This window comes from Leptonychotes weddellii, chromosome 5, assembly GCF_054177405.1.
Source record: "Leptonychotes weddellii isolate Sample4059 chromosome 5, ASM5417740v2, whole genome shotgun sequence".
Classification (NCBI taxonomy): domain Eukaryota; kingdom Metazoa; phylum Chordata; class Mammalia; order Carnivora; family Phocidae; genus Leptonychotes; species Leptonychotes weddellii.
This window is the reverse complement of record NC_138373.1, coordinates 90,837,796-90,860,996: the sequence shown is the minus strand read 5'-3', so window position 1 is coordinate 90,860,996 and position 23,201 is coordinate 90,837,796. Positions and strand designations below refer to the sequence as shown.

The 23,201-nt window shown below is 38.6% G+C and overlaps 2 protein-coding genes across 7 annotated transcripts in view; both read left to right on the top strand.

Annotated features, from left to right (window-relative positions):
• SINHCAF (SIN3-HDAC complex associated factor) overlaps window positions 1–23,190 on the top strand; it is a 30,526-nt gene extending 7,336 nt beyond the window's left edge. For 4 of the 5 annotated variants that reach the window (XM_031024782.2, XM_081821418.1, XM_031024783.2 and 1 more), the window contains exons 2-6: window positions 7,547–7,694; window positions 9,490–9,589; window positions 11,379–11,505; window positions 18,594–18,744; window positions 22,761–23,190. In XM_031024782.2, coding sequence (XP_030880642.2) covers window positions 7,567–7,694; window positions 9,490–9,589; window positions 11,379–11,505; window positions 18,594–18,744; window positions 22,761–22,920 — 666 coding nt within the window. In that variant the 5' untranslated portion in view covers window positions 7,547–7,566 and the 3' untranslated portion in view covers window positions 22,921–23,190. The remainder of the gene's footprint in view (window positions 1–7,546; window positions 7,695–9,489; window positions 9,590–11,378; window positions 11,506–18,593; window positions 18,745–22,760) is intronic. The other variant, XM_006730282.3, reaches the window with a different exon arrangement.
• Window positions 7,365–23,201, top strand: part of IPO8 (importin 8) — a 166,025-nt gene continuing 150,188 nt past the window's right edge. For both annotated transcript variants that reach the window (XM_081821417.1, XM_081821415.1), the window contains exon 1: window positions 7,365–7,371. The gene's annotated coding sequence lies outside the window, so the exon portion shown is untranslated. The remainder of the gene's footprint in view (window positions 7,372–23,201) is intronic.

Genomic DNA, 23,201 nt, shown 5'->3' with positions numbered 1-23,201 from the left:
CTCCTAATCTAGAATTGGGATACCCCGTGTTTTTTCACACTATTAAAAAAATGGGAGGGGTGCCTGGGTGACTCTGTCGTTAAGTGTCTACCTTCGGCTCAGGTCATGATCCCAAGGTCCTGGGATCCAGCCCCGCATCAGGCTTCCTGCTCCGCGGGAAGCCTGCTTCTCCCTCTCCCACTCCCCCTGCTTGTGTTCCCTCTCTGGCTGTCTTTCTCTCTGTCAAATAAATAAAACCTTTAAAAAAAAAAAAAAAATGGGAGGACCTAGTATTTTTTTTTACACTATCTAAAACTCAGAGACCTGGATTTTTTTGATTTTTATTTTTAACTTATGCTATTTCAGTTGAAGACTTTATTTCTGAGTTTGACCTCTTTCCTGTAGGATGAGTTCTAGGTTCTTCTGCTAAGTGTGGATTCCATAGGCAGCCATAATAAATACTTAACCATATAAATTCTCAGAGACTGGGTGCATGTGTGAAGAAGCCAATGGCAAACAAGTGGGGTCCACAACCCTTTCTCAGTTTTCCTCCAGGCAAGTTAAAATTTGTCCCTTAAAAGTGAATAAGTAAATTCAGAACTTTTGATGTTGGGATATGGATTGGTATCAAGGAGGTAAGAGGGAATAATCATGTTCAGTTGCTCCATGGCTTTCCTTAATTGCTGATGAAACAGGGCTCGTTGTGAGGGAACATTGCAGCCAAGTGGCCTAGCAGCATCAGAACACAAAACACACTTAGTCCTATTTGACTCCGTGAAGTGTTGCTCCAGTTACACTGTTAGTGTTTACTGGATCCTGTACTTACAGGTGATTGAAGATAGCATACCACTGACTAAAAATGGTGTCGAGGGTGACTAACAATTACAGCAACTAAAGGTTGCTCATAACTTTTGATCACGGGTGTTTTTCAGTGTTTATCTCTCTTCCTTTCCCATCATCCTGTCATTTAAGAAATGCCATCTCCTTCACTTCAAAGTTGTCTTTGGTTGCTTGGTTTCTTTTGTCTTTGTTCACCGCTGCTTCCTTCCCACTTTACAAATCTTTTGCTTGTCTCTTCTCTGCAGCTTCCTTCCCATTCTGCTCCATGTCTGTTCTGTACTCTCTCTGCCGTGGAGCATATTTCCTAATGTGTATCTCTCCATCTTGTGTCTTTGAGGAAGTTTGTTTAAGCTCTCTGGGCTCTTTCAGATCCCTCTTTAGTTAAGTCAAGGTGTGCGATGATAACTAAGGTTTTGGGGCGTGGTGCTAGAAAGAGGAAAGTGAAAGTAAGCTGCTTTCATTCTTGCTCCCCTCAGAGGCAACCACTAGTTATTAGTTTTTAAAAACCTATTTTTTTTTAAAGATTTTATTTATTTATTTGACAGAGAGAGACACAGCCAGAGAGGGAACACAAGCAGGGGGAGTGGGAGAGGGAGAAGCAGGCTCCCGGCAGAGCAGGGAGCCCGATGTGGGGCTCCACATCCCAGGACACTGGGATCAGGACCTGAGCCGAAGGCAGACACTTAACGACTCAGCTACCCAGGTGCCTCGAAGACATCATAATTTAACCAGTCTAAGAATCCATGGACATTTAAGATGCTTCCAGTATCTTGTGTATTTTTTTTTTTCTTTAAGGTCTGTGTCAGTTTTTAAGAAAAAGTGATGATTAGAAGCTGTAGGATTTTGGTCTATTGAAAATGAAAAACACTTTAGGAATACTTTTTTGGGAGGTTGCACTTGTAAATGTGTTAATCAGAATTTCATTTCCCTAAGTGGCATGGACAAATTGTGACATTAACTATAAAGTTGATTTCTCACCCTTGGCATACATAACTTCTCTTTCAGTTTTCTTCTATCCAGTCCATTCAGTGGCATTTTGAGTTTTGAAAGGTATTTTTGAAAATAAAAAAACCCTTTACTTCCTGAAAGGAATCTAGAAAGTGGAATTGGGGAAGTTGTATTTAGGAGGAACTGTTGGTGTCCTTCAAACTGTACCAAAAAAGGTGAGCCAATTAGATGTTGTATTTATCATAAGAAGATAAATCTCTATTTTTCTTTTTTTTTTTTTAAAGATTTTATTTATTTGAGACAGAATGAGAGACAGAGAGCATGAGAGGGAGGAGGGTCAGAGGGAGAAGGAGACTCCCTGCCGAGCAGGGAGCCCGATGCGGGACTCGATCCCGGGACTCCAGGATCATGACCTGAGCCGAAGGCAGCCGCTCAACCAACTGAGCCACCCAGGCGCCCAAATCTCTATTTTTCTAAATGTTAAATTAATACCCTTGTAAGATATAAAAGACAAGAATACTCTGTAGAATTAAGTTTTTCACCTCACTGTCTCCAATTCCATATTAAAAAGGGTACTAAAAGCTTTAAAATTTGCATTTCACTATTCTTCATACTGTTTCCTGATTAAAGTCAAGTTTAAAATTAGTATTGTTAAAAGACCCTCTTTAAGGCTAGAATTATTTATCAGAAAACTTCTTAAATAGCATCCCTTCAGTATTAACTATTGCTGTGAAGATTCCTTTTCTTTCCCATTTATATTGTGTTGCACTCAGTATACTTACCATCTGCATGTTGAATTAAGTGTAAAATAGATACCATCCCTGCTCTTTGGCTTCGTAATCTCATTAGGTTAGATTAGAATTGGCCCTTTTGATGGGGCTCCTGGCTGGTTCAGTCAGTCAGTAGAGCATTGGACTCTTGATCTTAGGGTTGAGTTTGAGCCCCACATAGGGCATAGAGATTACTTGATACATAAATAAAGAATAGAATTGGTCCTTTTGTATCTTTGATACACAGCGTTGACCCCACTCTTTCCTTGTGTTAACACTAAGGTTGCATTCCCCATCCTTTAATTTGATCATTAGATCTTATATGAAGTGTGCAGCTTTAAAGTGTGGAAAAAAAAACCCCAGGAAATTAATCAGATGTTTAGAATTAATTGTTGCATTTTTTTTAAATTCACTTTTTGTTGTCTATATATGATATTTTGCCCATATAATTAGTTACTTCTCTTACGGTTTTTGCTGACTTAACTATTAACTTTAATCTTTTTAACTTTGGGAGATCGGATTAAGTTGGACAGAACAGTAAAAATTTGTGGCTATTTGGCTGACAGCAGCCAAAGAAATAATGTTAATGAAAGTGCCTTATAAAACATGAAATGCTATATAAACAGCAACTTTTTAAAAGAAATAACTTGTTAAAAAAGTTTGATCACATTTATTGAGTACTTACTAAGTGACGGGGATTATTCTAGATGCTGAGGTTACAAAGATGTATAAAGACAGGAAAATTCCTAACCCAGTCTGTTTTCATTTTTATTTTTATTATTTTTTAAAGATTTTATTTATTTGAGACAGAGCATGAGCAGGGGAAGAGGCAGAGGGAGAGGGAAAAGCAGGCCCCCCGCTGAGCCAGGAGCCCAATGCGGGGCTCAATCCCGGGACCCGGGGATCATGACCTGAGCCAAAGGCAGATGCTTAACCATCTGAGCCACCCAGGTGCTCCTGTTTTCATTTTTAAAAACAAGCTTTTGAGATATAATTCACACACCATAAAATTCACTCTTTTAAAGGGTACAATTCAGTGGTTTTTAGTATATTTACAGAGTTTTGCAACCATCACCACTTTTCTAATTTTAGAAGATAAATGGCAGTTTTTAATAAGCATTTTAAGTCTTTCCTGATTTTTGGCTTTATCTCAAAGCTTAATTTTCTTCTTTCCCCACACACTTAAGAGCAAGATTGTATGGTGCCCATTCTCTTCTGTAATTATTCATCAATTAGGAAGCAGATGGTATTAGCTTCCGTCTGTGAAAACGGTGCCGAATGATGTGACTCCTGTGAGAATAGATGCAAAAGTCACAAATAGTTTAATAGCTTACAGTGCCTTTGAACAAATAAAATTGTTCTGGAGGAATCGTTTAATATTGCACAAATGTGGGACTAGGAAAGAAGTATTCCAAGGAACTACCAGGTTTGTTGAAATAACAGAAATTCCAGGTTTAAAATCTAGTTGTGTCACACCCACCTACCACCTTCTCAAATATAAAAAGTAAGTTGGTTTTAGAGCCATTTTGTGTCCTTTTCCTCCAGACAGTGGGTAGATTTTTTAGGGTTGTTTTTGTTTTGTTTTGTTTTTTTAAACATTAGCGGGTCTGTAGATTCTGTGAAAATACTTTCCTTAATTTCTGGGCTCTCCAAAGCTCAAAATGGTTAAAACACCAACCACTGCTTAACTGGGTTGCTGTAAACAAAGCCCAAAATGAAACCCCTGTGTATTTGCTGCGGATTCCCAGGTGCCTCTCAAATGCAGGAATAAGCTCAGAAAAGGTTTAATAGGTTTTAAGTGATCCATTAAAAGGTTCATACACTACTTGTGTGTTGCATCAGGTGAGTGCCTTGTCCCTTACTGCATTTAGCACTGCCTAGAAGAGCGTGGACCCTAGGATTTACTCCCTCTCAGACATTGAAGCAGAATTATATCAGGACGAACATTAGAGGTCTCAGAGCTGCATAAAGGATTGTCAGTCAGAAGATATCAGGCGATTTCCCCTGATATCTAAAAAAATATTACTCAATCTGAAGATTGGGATGTCTTGTGGGGACTGTTGGGTAAGTTTTGTGGAGATCCCCACCAACAAAAAAATCATATTGAAGATGAACACTTGATTCACAATAGCTGCTTATAAAACGGAAGGCCTCAGTATTTAGCTGTAACCCTAGCATTCCTTAAAAGCTTGCTAGTGTAATAACTGGCACAAACTCTGTTTCTTGGTCAAATCCAGCCTCATTGAAGATAGTTCCTATCTTGGAGATGACCCGAATGCTGTACGGTTTTGATGGTATGTTTATTTGTGGAGAGGGAAGGGGATTGTAAGTGGAGAGATAGGAATCTATCTGTTGTAATAGGATTTGGTCTGTGTATTAATGGAATGAACTGGCCTTTCTTGCTGTACTTCCTTTGTCCTTGCTGAGAAGGGAGGCTGAAGTTTCCTAGAGCTATTGATGAAGCTGGCGGCTGTAAGAGGAAGTGTGGACTTTTGACCTTGATGGTAGTAATGGAGAATGTTAGCGGAGTTTGGAGAGCCCACAGGTTAGTTGTGAGGACTGGAAAGAGTAACATTTTTGCCTCAAAACAGGAATACACAGTCATTTTCTTTAGGACACTTTTTTCTTTTCTAAGATTTTATTTATTTGACAGAGCAAGAGAGCACAAGCAGGGGGAGAAGGAGAAGCAGGCTCCCCATTGAGCAGGAAGCCCGATGCTGAAATCAGTCCCAGGACCCTGGGATCATGAACCCCCAGACGCTTAACCAACTGAGCCACCCAGACACCCCAGGATATTTTCTTTTCATTTATCGTTTGGGTTTGTTTGGGAGAAACTCTATCTCATTTCACAGGCCTTACTTACTATACCTCTTCCTACTATATAGAGTATCTTCCTCATTTTTTTCTCTCAAAAAAATCAAATTCCTGAGTGCTCCATTTAACAAAAATAATCAACTAGGAATATTTTGTTTTCTTGTTTTAACAATTCTTAAATTGAAATAACTGTTTAGGCTTAATTATTGAAATGCATCAGTGGCCTTCTGCCCCGCCCCATCTCCCTTCTTTGCCTGCCTCCCTCACCAACAATAACATTAAAGAACACTTGATAAACAATAGCCCCTGTTTAAAAGGAAAGCTTCAGTGTTTAGCTAATTGTTTGCTCATAAAACATTTTCTTAAAAATAAATCATAAATCCTCTGTCCATATTTCAGAATCCCTCAATCTCAGACACACACACAGCCTGGATATTAGATTATTTCTGTGAATTGCTTTTGTAAATACTTGCTCTGGTATACTAACCAGAATTGAGATGGAATGGGATCAGATAGATCATCCAAAGACATACCAAAGTTTTTGTTTTACTCCTATATTTCAGTGTGTTTCTAAAAGACCTTTAAAAGCCTTTAAAAGAGGATGTTCTGTCGTTATGACTCCTAAAACTATGGGCACCAATCTAATTGGTATTAATTTTTCCTTACTGATGCTGTATGTGATGCTTTTGTGATGATTTGTATTTGGACTCTTAACACTTACCCATTGGGGTTTAGCTTCTATATTCATTGCCTTTTTAGTCCCTCTCTTATGGGATACCATAAAAGAACACCAGATGTTCTGGTGAAACTGGCCCTTGGTTTGGATATTCTTTTTTTTTTTTTTTTTTAAGATTTTTTAATTTAGGGGCGCCTGGGTGGCTCAGTTGGTTAAGCGACTGCCTTCGGCTCAGGTCATGATCCCGGAGTCCCTGGATCGAGTCCCGCATCGGGCTCCCTGCTCGGCAGGGAGTCTGCTTCTCCCTCTGACCCTCCCCCCTCTCATGTACTCGCTCTCTCTCATTCTCTCTCTCTCAAATAAATAAAATTAAAAAAAAAAAAATCTTTAAAAAAAAAAGATTTTTTAATTTATTTTTGACCGAGAGAGAGTGTACAAGCAGGGGAAGCAGCAGCAGAGGGAGAGGGAGAAGCAGGCTCCCTGCTTAGCAGGGAGCCCAATGCGGGGCTGGATCCCTGGACCCTGGGATCATGACCTGAGCCGAAGGCAGATGCTTAACCGTCTGAGCCACCCAGGCGCCCCTGGTTTGGATATTCTAAATTTCTTCTAAGGTGGTTATTTACTGCCAGCTACATTTTTGTTTGCTACATGTAGCTCTAGAGTTGTGTCTTCCTTCCTTGCTTGATGTTGAGATTTTTTTTTATCATGAGAATCATCATTTATCTCACTCTACATTTCTTGGACATCTGCCTCTCACTATTACTGCTTTCAGGCACAGGGCTTCATAGAAGAGATCCAGAAACTTCTGTAACAGCTGAACTAGACCAATGGTCAAGAAATAGGAGCTTGTTTTTAATTCATAAAATTATTCTTCTTAAATCCTGACCCTGGATTTTTGTGAATTTTACATCCTCCTTTCAGTAGTTTTAATTCAGAGTCAACTTGCTGGCTTAGAGCTTCCCATTTATCACAGAAGAAATCCCCTCTAACTTCCCATAGGGCAAAGTATTGTGGATTGATGCATATTGAGCTACTTTTGTTCTTAGTATCAAATAGTGGTTATGGTAAATGCTCAGAACTTTCCCAGCGGGGAATCGTATCCATGCAAAGGTGCAAAATAGAAGGGGGTGCCTTATCTTAAATTTTAGGATGTGTCCTTCATTGTGTATGATTCCATCATTTTATAGTGGGGAGAGTTTGTTATATTTTCTACTTAAAAAGTTGATTTCTAAAAAATGCCTCCCTCCCCTCATTTTTGGAATGAGTGTTGCCAGTGGGGTAGAAGGACGTGTGGTAGAGGCCTTGTTAAATAACTGAGCTATTCCGTGTGTTTTTATGCACTTGCCGTGCTAGTGCCAAGAATGGAGGTAGTTCCGGGAGGTCTTCCCCAGAGCCCTCCTGTCTGGCTTGGTCATGTAATAGCAAGTTGCTGGGGGTGTGGTGGAGCAGAGAACTCTTCTTTTAATGGTTCCTTGTTACAGCCCTCAGCAAAGCTGTGTCAATTCCCTTGGCTTTACAGACTATTGCCCAGAAGAAAAGATGTTTGGTTTTCACAAGCCAAAGATGTACCGAAGTATAGAGGGCTGCTGTATTTGCAGAGCGAAGTCCTCCAGTTCTCGATTCACTGACAGTAAACGCTATGAAAAGGACTTCCAGAGCTGTTTTGGGTAAGATCATCTGATGTTTTTTTACCATTCCTAGAGTGAAAAAGATCACAGCTTACGGAAATATTTCCAAGCAAGGCAGGCAATTGGAGTAACGTGCTAATAAATTAAAATCACTTGCATTCTCATCTAGGCTATTTTAAGGCTCTTGCTTTGAAAACGAACCAAACAATACTGACCACTTAACCCTTTTCCAGATTATAAGGAACTACTGTATTGGAAGCCCCTTAGTTATACCAAACTTTTTTGTTTTTAACTCCAAGATATATGGAGACTTTACTCTTACTCTCTCTTAATAGTCGTCTTCGATAGTTTTCTATTCTTTGCATTGTTTTTCTAAATTATGGAAACGTATTTTAACTCAGCCTCCTGAGGATAATAACAGGACTTACTGTTCTGCCCTGAAGTCTGTCAGGGTATGTTTCATTTTATAATTTTGTTCTATATTTATCTTTTTTTTTTTAAGATTTCTTTATTGGGGGGGAGGGGCAAAGGGAGGGGTAGAGAGAGAATCGAGCAGACTCCCTGCGGAGTGCAGGCAGTAGGTGGGGCTCCATCCCAGGACCCTGAGATCATAACCTGAGCTGAAATCAAGAGTTGGACGCTTGACTGAGCCATCCAGGTGCCCGTCATTTATCTTTTGACAATAAACCTCTGGTTAATAGAATGGAATTTACTTTCTGACAAATACTTGGGTAAAATACTTAGTGTTGAACCATTTCCCATGTTAGAAGTTATTTTTACCACCTTTTTTTAATCAAAATACCTGTTGATTGTTTATTTGTTAATCCTGGATTTTGTAGTTATTTTGAAGGTTGTCAAAGAATTTCTCCTGACCTTGCCTTTTTAAATTACATTTTTCTCTTACTCTTTCCAATGGTATACATGATAAAAGTTACCAGTATTTTTCTGTATGTATATATAATACAGGAAAGGTGTATTAAATGGAAGTTTCTCAAAGATAAAATTTAAAGAGCTTGGTGACTAGTCCTATAGATTTTTCCCCCTATGCAGATGCAGTCATTTTGAAAAAATTACAGTGCCTCTCCAGTTATGTGTCTTGTAAAACTAGAATATCATGGGGCGCCTGGGTGGCTCAGTCGTTAAGCGTCTGCCTTCAGCCCAGGTCATGATCCCAGGGTCCTGGGATCGAGCCCCGCATCGGGCTCCCTGCTCAGCTGGAAGCCTGCTTCTCCCTCTCCCACTCCCCCTGCTTGTGTTCTCTCTCTCGCTGTGTCTTTCTCTGTCAAATAAATAAATAAAATCTTTAAAAAAAAAAAAACTAGAATATCATGATACATTATTTTACTTAAAAGGTGACATTTTGTTTGTGGAAGTACCTACACACTTCAGAAAGATTAATTGGACTACATTGTTTGAAACTGTGGTGACAAGGATCTTCTCTAGGTCTTAAATTTTACTATTATTTAATTTTAAAAACATTATTTTAGGATGACCAAATTGCAGTACATAGAATTGGTTCATTGGATCAAGGATTTAATTATATTTACAAAAAGTACCACAGAAACAATGGAACTGGGTCACCCAGGACAATTAGAAATAGCATCTATAAACTATAATCGGGTGTATTTTTTCCTAAAAGAAATGTAATTGCATGAATTCTTTTTTTCCCTCCTAACATTTTATTTTTATGTAATCTCTACACCCAACGTGGGGCTCAAACTTAAAACCCCCAGAGCAGGAATTGCATGCTCTGCCAACTGAGCCAGCCAGGTGCCCCTGCATGAATTCTTTAACGTAAATGAGACTAATAAAGGTTTGATTGTTTTCTTATCAGGTTGCATGAGACCCGTTCTGGAGACATCTGTAACGCCTGTGTCCTGCTTGTGAAAAGATGGAAGAAATTGCCAGCAGGATCAAAAAAAAACTGGAATCATGTTAGTTCATCTTTTGTCTTTGTCAGTTGTACCTCTATTACATTTAAAGTAAATTTAGTTTTCCCCCTAATTTAGGAAGTAGTACATCCCTCAGATGGAAAAGTGGAAAAAAATAAAGAAAAACACCGGTTACTGCTCAGATATAATTACTTAACATTTTGGCATGTTTAGAAGCAAAATAGCTTGGTGTAGCATTTCCCTAAGGCTGTATCCAATATCCTCATTTTGGAGATTCACAGTGTACATTCACATATTTTTAGGTTTAACACACATTCCTCCAGTTAATTAGACATGGATCCTTTTTTCATCTCTTAGGATAACATTTATCCTAACTCACTGTGGTACCATCATGAGCACATAGGGTTTAGAATCAACTGGATTTGAATCCTGCCATTACCACTTAGTAATTGTGAACTTTGGGCAAGTTACATTTACTTATAAAGTGCAAGGATAATAGCTATCTCATAGCTCTTAAGAGAACTGAATGAGATTATATAAAGTCTAACACATAGTGATCAATTATGTGGAAGCTATTCTTATTCTCTATATTTAAATCTAGTTGAGGTCATACTGGTATGTAAATGTGTGTTCTACTTGCTCATGGTCACTGGTTTTCAATGACCAAAAACAACACTGTTAAGTCTTACTTATTCTTTTGTATGCTAGCTTTTAGAACGTTTATGGCATTTATACAGAATACTTGTTTTTAAGCAGGCAGACATTTATTCTTTATCTTTTTTCCTTTTTTTTAAAGATTTTATTTATTTATTTGACAGAGACAAAGCGAGAACAGACACACAAGCAGGGGGAGTGGGAGAGGGAGAAGCAGGCTTCCCGCGGAGCAGGGAGCCCGATGCGGGGCTCGATCCCAGAACCCTGAGATCATGACCTGAGCCGAAGGCAGACGCTTAACGACTGAGCCACCCAGGCGCCCCTCTTTATCTTTTTTCCTAACACTAGCCTTACATTGTCGTTTGGTGACCATGTTACATTATTATGATAGGTTTTTGTGGGTCTTATGACTTAAAAAAAGTTACTTAAAAAGTGAGTTTTCTCTTATTAATAGCTTATCCAGAGACAATCCAAATTGTGATTTTTGAAGGTGATGGCAACCTTTTTAAGGGTGGAAATGTGCAAATAGTAAAGGTGAATGAGTTCATGAGAAGTGGTACCATGCAGGGCTGGACCAGTGCCATGCTAGGCGGTGAGAGAACATACCATTGCCATGTAAATGACCTCAGGGATAAAAGCGTATAGTGAAAAGAGCATAAAGTGTAGGTGTGAAAACCTTGATTTGGTCTTGTACCCCTTTCTACCCATTCTCTCCCATTTACTATCTTAGTGAAATAAGACGAAAGAGAATTTCTCTTGTTTTCCTTCACCCTAAATTGGAGTAACAAAAATAGTTCCCTCACTACTTTGTAGTGAAGGGTAAAATCAAAAGTGTATGAAAGCTTTTTGTAAACCTTAAAACACTGTCCTGTAGAAATGTTAGTTGTTGTTAGGCTTGATTTTTTTTAACCTCTTGGTCATTCTTACCATATATAAATCTATTCCGATTTTTTGTACAGCACACTGTTACTATTGCTTGCTTCAAAGGAAAAAATACTAGATGAACTGTTTATTCTTTACTATCATGTGGTGATTAAAAGTTCATGTGGACTCAAACACTCTGAGTAGAAAACTGGTTCTCAATTTTGGCTTCTTCAAATAGGCATTTATCTGAACCAAAGGAATACAAGAGGTGTCATTTTTTAAATGGTATTAAATATTCAGTATTTTCTTCCAGGTGGTAGATGCAAGGGCAGGACCCAGTCTGAAGACTACATTGAAACCAAAGAAAGTGAAAACTCTATCTGGAAACAGGATAAAAAGCAACCAGATCAGTAAACTACAGAAGGAATTTAAACGTCACAGTAAGTTTGATACTGAAATATGGGTACTTAAGGATAGTTGTTTGGTTTTTATTTTTGTCTGGGGTGGCATATGATTTCTTAAATTTCTTTTAAAAAATGTGAAGGCATTATGTACTGTAGAGATATTTCTATGGACTCTTGAAACTCTAATTTTGATACCATCAAAGTACTTTGAGTAGCCACTTCTTCAGATTGTGTGGAGACCTCTCTGACTGCTCTGATCTCTTTATTACCATCTGAAATTTTCTAGATGCGTTTTTCAAGTTTGTTCACTTGTTTTTTATGCATAAAGAAATTGAGGTCTGGAGATGTGCAGAAAAGGTATGTAAATAATTAGTGGACAATATGAGACCAAAGCCCGGGTTTTCTGGAAAGTAACTTTAGAGATCATAACTCACATATTGCAGTAAAGCTAGCCTCAGGACTTTAGGTTTCTGGGGCAGTGTGTGTTGTGTGTGATGGAATGGGAAAGGAATGACAAACTAATATCAGGTTCATATACTCTTAACGGAAGTTGTTGAAGGAGAGAGTACCTGTAGTGGCACTTAAATATTTTGGAGTTTAGAATTTCAGGGTTTGAAAAGGAAATGCAGTGCATATAATGTTATATGTAGCATTTGCATCAAGTAGGAGGGTTTCTAAGGCAGCACTACTGAATCACACACATTAGTATTTCTGTAGCACAAATTTAGGAGTATTCACATAGGTGGAATAAATAAAACTTGCATGGGCTAGTCAGGTTTAACTACCCTAATTTTTTTTTAATAAGATTTTATTTTTATTTTATTTATTTGAGAGGGGGTGGGGAAGAGAATGAGACAGAGAGCACAAGCAGGGGGAGCGGCAGGCAGAGGGAAAAAGCAGGTTCCCTGCTGAGCAAGGAGCCAGATGTGGGATTCGATCCTAGGATCCTGGGATCATGACGTGAGCCAAAGGCAGACGCTTAAGCGACTGAGCCACCCACGCGTCCCTTAGCTACCCTAATTTTATAATTCAGGTTAGGCCAGATTTTGTGGCCGAACTTTCTGTTTTCAGAGCTTTTTCAAAATTGTAGGTAAGGGGTTGTGGACTGGTAATAGAGTTTTCAGGATTAAAAGAACAATCTGTTGGACCCTGTAGGACAAATATAATAACAATTTGTAGGACAAAATATTACCAATCAATGCTTGTTTTAGAATAATGGTAAAAGATAGTTAAATATACTAACAAGGTAGAGTGAGGAAAGGAGAACTATCATCTCTTGGGCATTTTGGTATATGTACCAAGCACTTTACATACATAACTATCTCAATAATTTGTTTTAGAGATTAGGATAGGAAGTAGAGTGGTGATTTAACCTTGACCCAGGTCACTTAGTAAAGATGGTAGAGATGAATTCGACCTCTGGTTTGTCTTGACTTCAAAGCCCTGTGCTCTTTCTGTAATACCACTCTGCTCTCTGGGGTATAATCAATACCCACGACTCTGAAATCTTTGCAGATCTTCTGCTAACTTTCTGCTCTTTTAAGTAGGTGTTACTAGTCCATAGTTATTCTGATGATATATTTAATCTTTGGCTAAAATATTTTAATACTTTATAGTAAAATATTTAGGTAATATCAAATATGTGTGTATTTTAATTATACATGTTCTTTTTTATTTAAAAAATGTTTTTTTCCCCAAGTTTTTATTTAAATTCCAGTTAGTTAACATACAATGTAATTTTAGTTTCAGGAGTAGAATTTAGTGATTCATCACTTACATATAATACTCATCACAACACGTGCCCTCCTTAATACCCATCCCCCATTTAGCCCATTCTCCCCCCGCCCGCCCTCCAGTAACCCCTAGTTTGTTCCCTATAGTTAAGAGTCTGTTTTCTGGTTTGCCAACCCCCCCATGTTCATCTCTTAATTTCTTACGTTCCACATATGAGTGAAATCATATGGTATTTGTCTTTCTCTTAGCATAATACTCTCTAGCTCTATTCACATCATTGCAAACCTTCTTTTGTGTAATATTTCTGCATGTGTGTGTGCACATATACATACATGTGCAACCCCCCCATCTTTATTTGTTTATCTATATAGATGGACACTTGGGTTGCTTCCATACCTTGGCTGTTATAAATAATGCTTCAGTAAACATGGGGTGCATACATCTTTTCAAATTAGTGTTTTCATTTTCTTTGGGTAAATATTCAGTAGTGGAATTACTGGATCACATATTTCTATTTTTAATTTTTTTGAGGGAACCTCCATACTGTTTTCTACAGTGGTTGCACCGGTATGCATTCCCAACAACAGTGCACAAGGGTTCCTTTTTCTTCACATCCTTGCCAACACTTACTATATTTTGTCCTTCTTTTCTTTTTTTGGAAAAATGTCTATTAAGGTCCTCTGCCCATTTTGTTACTGGATTATTTGTTTACATATGTTCCCTTCTTAATCAGCTATCACCCGGGGAAAAGAAAAAGATTAATTCTACCCTCTTTTCCAACTAAGTTTTTTTTTTTTTTTTAAAGATTTTATTTATTTATTTGACAGAGAGAGAGATAGCGAGAGCAGGAACAGAAGCAGGGGGAGTGGGAGAGGGAGAAGCAGGCTTCCCGTGGAGCAGGGAGCCCGATGTGGGACTCGATCCCAGGACCCTGGGACCATGACCTGAGCTGAAGGCAGACGTTTAACGACTGAGCCACCCAGGCGCCCCTCCAACTAAGTTTTAATGAACATTTGGGAAATAGTAATTTCTTCTACCACTTGAAGGTTAGAGGAATTGATTATTCATATGTATATTCTTAGCTCCTCCCTTTAATTATAGGGAAAGTGATACCTGACTCAGTTTTGCCTTACCTAAGGGAATATTTCCAGTGTAATTTTAGATTTTTATTATAAAGCTGTGTTGTGGAGGGAGGGATTGGAGACTGAAAATAAGTCCCTTTGAAAAAGGTGTGTGGGCTTTGTACGCTTAGACTGAAGCAGGGTTTTCCCGTGTGCGTTGTGAATTGCTAGCACCTGTGTGCAACACAACAGTTACTTGAATTTTTATACATCACCCACTAAATGGTGTTCCCACCTCTGGTTATGTATTTGCTTCCATGCATCCTGTGTGTACCTGACCTTTATTTCTCTTTCTGAGATATTCTTTCTTTTGTGTGGTGTACTGGAAAGGCATTAGACCTAGAGCTTAAAGATCTGGATTTGAGTTACTGTTCTTGAAACTTAACAAATATGTGACCCTCGTGGCACTGAACATTGAACCATATTTTTCTAATCTGAGAAATGGGGATAAATCAGGTTAAAAAGGGTTTTATAAAACAAAACAAATTCCTATATAAATGTTACTCTTTTTGTCATCCTTTTTTTTTTTTTTTTTTTAAGATTTTATTTATTTATTTGACAGAGAGAGACAGAGCGAGAGAGGGAACACAAGCAGGGGGAGTGGGAGAGGGAGAAGCAGGCTTCCCGCAGAGCAGGGAGCCCGATGCGGGGCTGGATCCCAGGACCCTGGGATCATGACCTGAGCTGAAGGCAGACGCTTAATGACTGAGCCACCCAGGCGCCCCTGTCATCCTTCTTAAAATCTACAATGAATTCTGGTTGCTATGGAATAAAGTTGAAAATCCCTAGTGGGTCTTTTGGAGGTCCTATTTTAGGCAAAGAATATTTGGGCTGAGTCAGTTCCCTTCCTGTGCATGGTGAGTTCTGCTTCCACTACTTTGCTTATCATCTCTACCTACCCCATGCTAGATAATTACTCCTTTGTGCCTTTTCAAATTCCACAATTTTTAACATTTTAAAAATTGTAGTTCTTTGAAGAATTTCTAGGCCTGCATTCTAGAAGGGAATTTTCTTCCTTACTGCATTCTTATATAGTTAGTTTTATTCTAGTATCCCAAGTGTTAGATTAAACCATATGAAATTGCCATTTTTATAGGTAGAAAATGGTTTAATAAACTGCAGCTTCAAAATTGTTTCTTAGATACTAAGCACTTCCTAGGATAGTGAGTTTTCTTCAAAACCAGCATCGAGCTGATTGCTGCTGCTTCTGATTGTTGGGAAAGTCTTTTAAACATTCCAGTAGACTTATTTCTTAAAGCCTGCTATTCTTGAGGATTTTGTAGGTAAACTTTTGTTAATACAAAACACTATAAGCTCTCTTCATAGGGTTTTTTTTAGTCTGTTTCTTGCCATGTAGCATATGAAATGGGGTTTGATATGTAATAGGTACGTCCTTACTAAATACTAATTGGAGGGCGCCTGGGTAGCGCAGTGGGTTATGTGTCAGACTCTTGGGTTTTGATCTCTCAGGGTCAGGAGATGGGAGTCCCCATTTGGGCTCCATGCTCAGTGTGGAGTCTGCTTGAGACCCTTTCTCCCTTTCCCCCGCCCCTCCCCCCACTTGCATGGGCTCGCTCTCAAATAAATCTTTAAAAAAAATAATTGGTTCTTTGAATTGGAGGATTGCTCTATCCACCTATCCTGGGATGGGGGAGTGTGGTAAGCTTGACCCTTACTTGTGATATTGTTGTGACTGGAAAATAGCAGCATGAAAACCTTAGAGCATGGTGACCATCAACCAAAACATTTATTTTCTGGCTTGTAAATTTGACTTGTCTTTTAAGGGCAAAAATACTAAATCATGTTTAGCTTGTATCTGATGAACTGCCTTTATTCCATTTGAAATCAAAATCTTACTGTTTTTCCTGTATAGGTAAGGTATTGTTTTTTTCTTTGGTGGCTTTTAAGATTTTTTTTCCTCTATCTTTAGTTTTAAGAAATTTAGTTAATGGTGTGTCTTGGTATTGATTTCTTGGAGTATATCCTGTTTGGGGTTTGCTCAGCTTCTTGAATATATCGGTTTATGTCTCTTGCCAAATTTGGCGAGTTCTCAGCCATTCTGTTTCTTTGAGTACATTTTCGCCTCCACCCTCTCTCTCTTTCCAGGACTGCAGTGGCACAAATGCAGATTTTTTTTGTTATAGTCCCAGAGGTCTCTTAAGTCTCTATTCAGTTGTTTTCTCTGTGGTGTTCGGGTTGGGTAATTTTTGTTGTTCTTTCTTCCAGTTCATTGATTATTTCCTCTGTTCCCTCCATTCTGCTGTTAAGCACATCCACTGAGCTTTTTATTTCATTTATTGGTTTTTTTCTTTTTTTCCCAGTTCAAATTTCAGTTCCACTTGGTTCTTCTTTGTAGCTTTTATTTTTTAAACTGAGATATATTCATGGAGACTCTTATTTGTTTCAGTCATGTTCATGATGGCTCACTGGAGCATTTTTGTCATAGTTCTGTTAAAATCTTGGTCCGTTAATTCTAACATCTCTGTCATCTTGGTGCTAACATCTGCTTACCTTTTCTTTCAGTTTGAGATCTTGGTTCTGGATATGGGTTTTTTTTAAATTTTTCTTTTATGTATGTATGTATGTAAACTCTGCCCTGGGTGTGGAACTCGGACTCATGACCCCAAGATCAAGAGTCAAATGCTCTACCAACTGAGCTCTACCATAGGTGCCCCTCTGAAGGATTTTTTTTTTTTTTTTAAGATTGACTTATTTGAGAGAGAGTGCAAGGTGGGGGGAGGGAAGGACAGAGGTAGAGAAATCCTCAAGCAGACTGCCTGCTGAGCAGAGTTCTAGATGGGGCTTGATCCCAGGACCCTGAAATCATGACCCTGAGCTGAAATGAAGAGTTAGACATTTAACCAATTGAGCCACCCAGGTACCCCTCTTTTTTTTTTTTAAAGTAGTCTCCATGCCCAGTGTGGAGTCCAAAGTGGGGCCCAAACCTGCAGGCCCTGAGATCAAAGACCTGAGCCGAAATCAAGAGTCGGGCCTTTAATTGGCAGAGCCACCCAGGCATCCCTGAAGCATTTTTTTATATTGAAACCTGTGGAATTTAAGAAACAAAACAGAGAACATAGGGGAAGGGAAGGAAAAATAAAATCAGATGAAAATAGAAAGGGAGACAAACCATTAAGAGACTGTTAACTGTAGGAAACAAACTGAGGATTGCAGGAGGGGAGTTGGCTGGGGGGATGAGGTAACTGGGTGATGGGGATTAAGGAGGACACTTGAAGTAATGAGCACTGGGTGTTACATGCAACTGATGAATCACTGAACTCTTATCTCTGAAACTAATAATACTGTATATGTTAATTAAATTGAATTTAAATAAAAAATTGAAACCTGGACATTTAAAAATTATGTTATGGATCTTATTTAAACCTTTGATTTTACTGGGTTTTTTGGACACCCCTGTAGCAGAGGTGTTAAAAGTTACTGCCCAGTGGTGTTAAAAGTCACGTTCCCCCCTCAACCTCCATTGACACCTGAGGTGGGAGGAGCGCCTCATTGCTATGGGATGGGGGTGGGAGTTAAAGCTCCCACATGGTGGGGGTACTCATTCCTGGTGGGCCATGATGAAAGTCCTGAGTCTTCAACAGGCTTCCTCTTGACACCCTGGTGGAGTTGTTGAGGGTTTCATACCAATCTTATAAGGATGGAAATCTTAGGCTCCCCACTTGGCCTATGCTGGGGTGGGTGGGGTTGGGTCCTTTTTTTTTTTTTTTTTTTATGGTGCTTGAGTAGAGTGATTATTGTCTAATAAAAGTTTGCTGTCTTTTTAGGCTACCACTTTGCTCCTGGCCTTTTGTTTAGAGAGCAGGGTTTTGTTGGCACTTTTTTTTTTTTTTTTGGCTCTGTACCCATTTGGCATTTCTGGGTTGCTGGCTTCTATAGCTCCAAGACTGGGATTTATGAGGCAAAAAGAAAACCCATAAAAACTAGGGAACTCAACACCGTGTCTTTCCTTGGGTCAAGCTCTCTAACTTGCCAACTTTTAGAGTCTTTAGGATTGTTTTATATGTAATATCCAGGGTTTTTAGTTGTACTTATTTAGTAGTAGTAGGAGGAATGGGGAAAAAGTATGTCTATTCTTATCTTCCTGGAAGCTTATGTCCTCATTTTCTTTTAGAAACACTTTAGTACAAATGTCTTCAAATACAAGTAGTGAATAGAAAATAAATCCTTTTACTAATTCATTCACAGTTTTTTATGCTGAGCCTTAGTTGCAGATAATGAAATTATACATTTTTTTTCTCCTTATTACAGATTCTGATGCTCACAGTACCACCTCAAGTGCCTCCCCAGCTCAATCTCCTTGTTACAGTAACCAGTCAGATGATGGCTCAGATACAGAGATGGCCTCTGGCTCTAACAGAACGCCAGTTTTTTCCTTTTTAGATCTCACATACTGGAAAAGGTAAAAGCAACAGAAAATATCTCTCTAACCAGCAAACCTTCTTAATTACAGGCAATGGTTTCCCACTTCCTTAGCAATTAAATGGCATTTGGCAAACAGCTGGTAGCACACATGGTTGGAGGTGGATTAAGCAAGAATTGAGCTGAGAGTTGGGATTTTGTGTGCTTTTCCTATTAAAATTGATGTAAAATAAAAATCATGTTAGGGAACCTAAATTTCCTATAATGGAGTAGACTAGGTATTCTGACCAGTTCTCTCACTGAAAAAAGTAAAAGGTAGAAATACATATTTTTAAGTCTTTAAAAATAGCATTGATAGGTGAGTAAATTAAAAAGGAATAATCAAAGGCCAAAATGCTAAGTGAATGTGGGGCCCCCAAAGTCAAAAAAGAGAATAGACCAAGAAAGAGAATATTCAAAGAGAAAGTGATTAAGGGTTTTCTTTTTCACAGATTTGGGGAAAACTAACAAAAGTGGGATAATAAGCATTTATCTTATGGTAGAGAAAATTCACCCATAGATGACTTGTTACAGTGAAACTGTGGAACATGAAAGACAAAATAGATCTTTAAGCAGTGGGAAAATAAAGACATTATTACTATTATTATTTTTAAAGATTTTATTTATTTGACAGAGAAAGACACAGAGAGGGAACACAAGCAGGGGGAGTGGGAGAGGGAGAAGCAGGCTTCCTGCAGAGCAGGGAGCCTGATGTGGGGCTCGATCCCAGGACCCTGGGACCATGACCTGAGCCAAAGGCAGCTGCTTACTGACTGAGCCACCCAGGCGCCCCCCCCTTTTTTTAATTGTTTTTTTTAATTTATTTTTTTGAGAAAGAGAGCGTGTACATGGGAGCATGCACGAGCAGAGGGGAGGGGGAGGGAGAGAGGGGCAGACAGAGAGGTAGAAGTGAACTCCCTGCTGAGCAGGGAGCCCCATGCGGGACTCGATCACAGGACCCTGGGATCATGACCTGAGCCGAAGGCAGACGCTTCACCGACTGAGCCACCCAGGCGCCCAAGACATTATTTTCAAAGGAACAACAAACATACAAAGCTGAGTTCTCAGCATGAACAAAGGAAGCCAAAAAACAATAGATTAATACTTTCAATGGACCAAGAGATAGAAATTCTCAACCTAGAATTATATATATGTAGCAAAAGTATCCTTTGGGGCGCCTGGCTGGCTCCGTTGGAAGAGCATGTGACTCTTGATCATTAGATTGTGTTTGAGCCCCACGTTGGGTGTAGAGATTACTTAAAATAAATAAATAAACTAAAAAAAAAACTTTCATGAACAAGGGTATAAGACTTTTTGACTGGGGGAAAAAATTTGAGAATTTGCTGCCAGGCTGACCCTAAATAACAAAGTTCTACAGGCAGAAAAAGAGATCCTAGATTAAAATTCTGAGGATAGTTAAAGAAAGTAGTAAACATTTAGGTGAATTTAAACAAACACTGACTGTTTGAAATAACAATAGTTGTGGGAGTAAAAAAAAAAAAAAATGAATTACAAGACAGTAACATAAGTCTAGGCAATAATAGTGATAAGAGTTAAGGTATCCTAACATCCTTTGCATTGTTGAGAATAAATATATTGAATAACATTGGGACTAGATTAACTATGTCACCACTAGAAGAATAAAAAAAAAGTGAAAACCTCCAGAGTTGAGAAGGGCAGGGCAGAATATTTAAAAATATACCTAAATATACCTAGCAAAACAAGATGGAAATAGAAAACTTCTGTATATTTGTAAATTAAGAAACCATGAGTCCAAAGAAGAAAGTATAATATAAATGAGAAAACCTTTATAACTAAAGAATAACTGAAAAATACCACGAATCAGAACAAATGATATGAAGTTTCAAAGAGTTGGAAGAAGAGTTAATGCATTCATTCATTCATTCATTTATTTGACAGTGTGCGCAAAAGAGAGCACGGAGCATGTGCACAAGCAGGGGGATGCATAAGCAGAGGGGAGCGGAAGAGGGAGAAGTAGGCTTCCCACTGAGCAGGGAGCCCGATGTGGGTCTCTATCACGGGACTCTGAGGTCATGACCTGAGCTGAAGACAGACGCTTAACCAACTGAGCCACTCAGGCGCCCCAAGTTAATGCCTTTAATGCTTAGAAAAGAAAGACTAAAAGTAAATGAAGTGATACGTGTCCAATTTAAAGGTTAATGAAGCCCAATACAAAGAAAAATGAAAGCAAAGAGGTCTTAAAGATATGAGTAGAGGGGCGCCTGGGTGGCTCAGTCGTTAAGCGTCTGCCTTCGGCTCAGGTCATGATCCCAGGGTCCTGGGATTGAGCCCCACATCGGGCTCCCTGCTCTGCGGGAAGCCTGCTTCTCCCTCTCCCACTCCCCCTGCTTGTGTTCCCTCTCTCGCTGTCTCTCTCTGTCAAATAAATAAATAAAATCTTAAAAAAAAAAAAAAGATATGAGTAGAAAGAAATGGAAGTAGAAAACCAGTATGCAGCGAATAGGATCAGTAAAGAAACAAGTTAGATCTTGAAAAAGACCTGACCAAAAAAACTACTAGAGATGAAGCAGATAAAGAAAAAAGAGATAATACACATAAGGATCTTGGATAACGAAAGGGAGATTTAGCTATAAATCAAATTTAAAAGACACACATTATAAACAACTGTATGCCAATAAATTGAACATATAGGTGAAGTGGATACGTTAGTAGGAAAAGTTTACCTAAGTTGTCTCAAGAAAAAATAGAAAACCTGTATAGTATAAAAAGTTGATTCATTGGTCAAAGTCTTGCCTCCAAAAACCCCAGACCCATTTAGGCAAGTTCTGCCAAACATTCTAGAAACAAATGATTCTGATCTTGCATTGGCTTTTTCAGATGATGAGTAAAAGAGAGCGTAGGCTCCAAGCATTCTATGAGGCTAACATAACTTCGATAGCAAAAGAGTGTATCATGACCAGATTAGATTTATTCTAGGGATATAAGATTGGTTTAAACATTAAAAATCAACTGATAGAAATTTGCCACATTGACAGTTTGTAAAGGAGGGGAAAAATGCCTACCATCTTAGCAGTATTTTGAAGATGTTTGATAAATTTGAATGTTTCTTCAAAACTTAAAACCTTTAGTAAATAGGAATACAAGGGAACCACATTGATAAATAATTGGCGTTTTCGAGTAAACATGAACATGTTTCCATTTCTGTATCCCAGCAACATAACCTAGAAAACGTTTAAGCATGCATTGATGTGTGTATAGCATATTTGTAGTAGTGGAAGTTGTCCCAGTAAAAGGACAGTGGATGAATGTATATTTACATGGTACAATTCTATACATAAAATGAAATAAAGGCTCTGCCTAACAATAGCTATGAACTTCAATGTTGAGCAAAAAAATTGCACTATAGAGTATGATTCCATATATGTGTTTCTTTTAAATAGGAGATAACCGAGCAATATCTGTCGAGATGCAGATGTGGTAAAACTATGAAGTGTAAAGAAAAAAAGTAGTGATAGGCTTAAAATTAAGGAGGAGAGAATGAGATGGGGTAGGGTGGGATTGGAGAAGGGCATACAAGGGTACTTCATAAAAAATGATTTTTTTTTTTCCCGTAGAGTATGTGATCCATGGATGTTTTGTTGTACTGTCATTTTTTATGTCTTTATGTATATTTGATGGTATATATATTTACCAGTTGTATCAGCCTGTTTATGATGGTGGGTTTTGTTTTGTTTTTTTCCAAGAGTCGGTGATTTTTAGAAGAAACCGTTTACAATGTTAGGAGCAGCTTCCGAAACTGCTGTCTCTCAGAATGACCCCTGCTCCCCTTAATATTTGATAAGATTCCAGTGTGAGATTTAAGGGACCTGGGTAATTCCCATAATTTAGCTAATTGGGGATCTCTCTAGGAGCCTTTCATTTGGAATGCTTGCTCATGTGGTACTTAGTTATAAGGATGTAGATTTTTCCCCCCCTTTGTTTTCTTGTATTACTAGTTTTCTACCTTATTAATCTGTTTCCCATTTTTTCTTTTAGACAGAAAATATGTTGCGGGATTATCTATAAAGGCCGTTTTGGGGAAGTCCTCATTGACACGCATCTCTTCAAGCCTTGCTGCAGCAATAAGAAAACAGCTGCTGAGAAGCCGGAGGAGCAGGGCCCAGAGCCTCTGCCCATCTCCACTCAGGAGTGGTGACTGAGGTTTAGGGAGAAGGGGAAGAAAAACGATTTAAATTTTGCAAAGAAAACAAAGCAACAAAACCCTTTTATTTTTAACTCTGATACCTGCTATTCTGCCAAAAGACAATTTCTAGAATAGTTTTGAATGGGTGGTTATTTCTCCTCCAGTTCCACAAACTCAAGCCAGTGTCTAGCTTACTAAAAGAAAAAAAGTGTACATAATATTTAAGATGCTGAGTATTTCATAGGAAAGCTGAATGCTGCTGTAAAGTGCTCTTTAAGTCTTTTTTTTTTTTT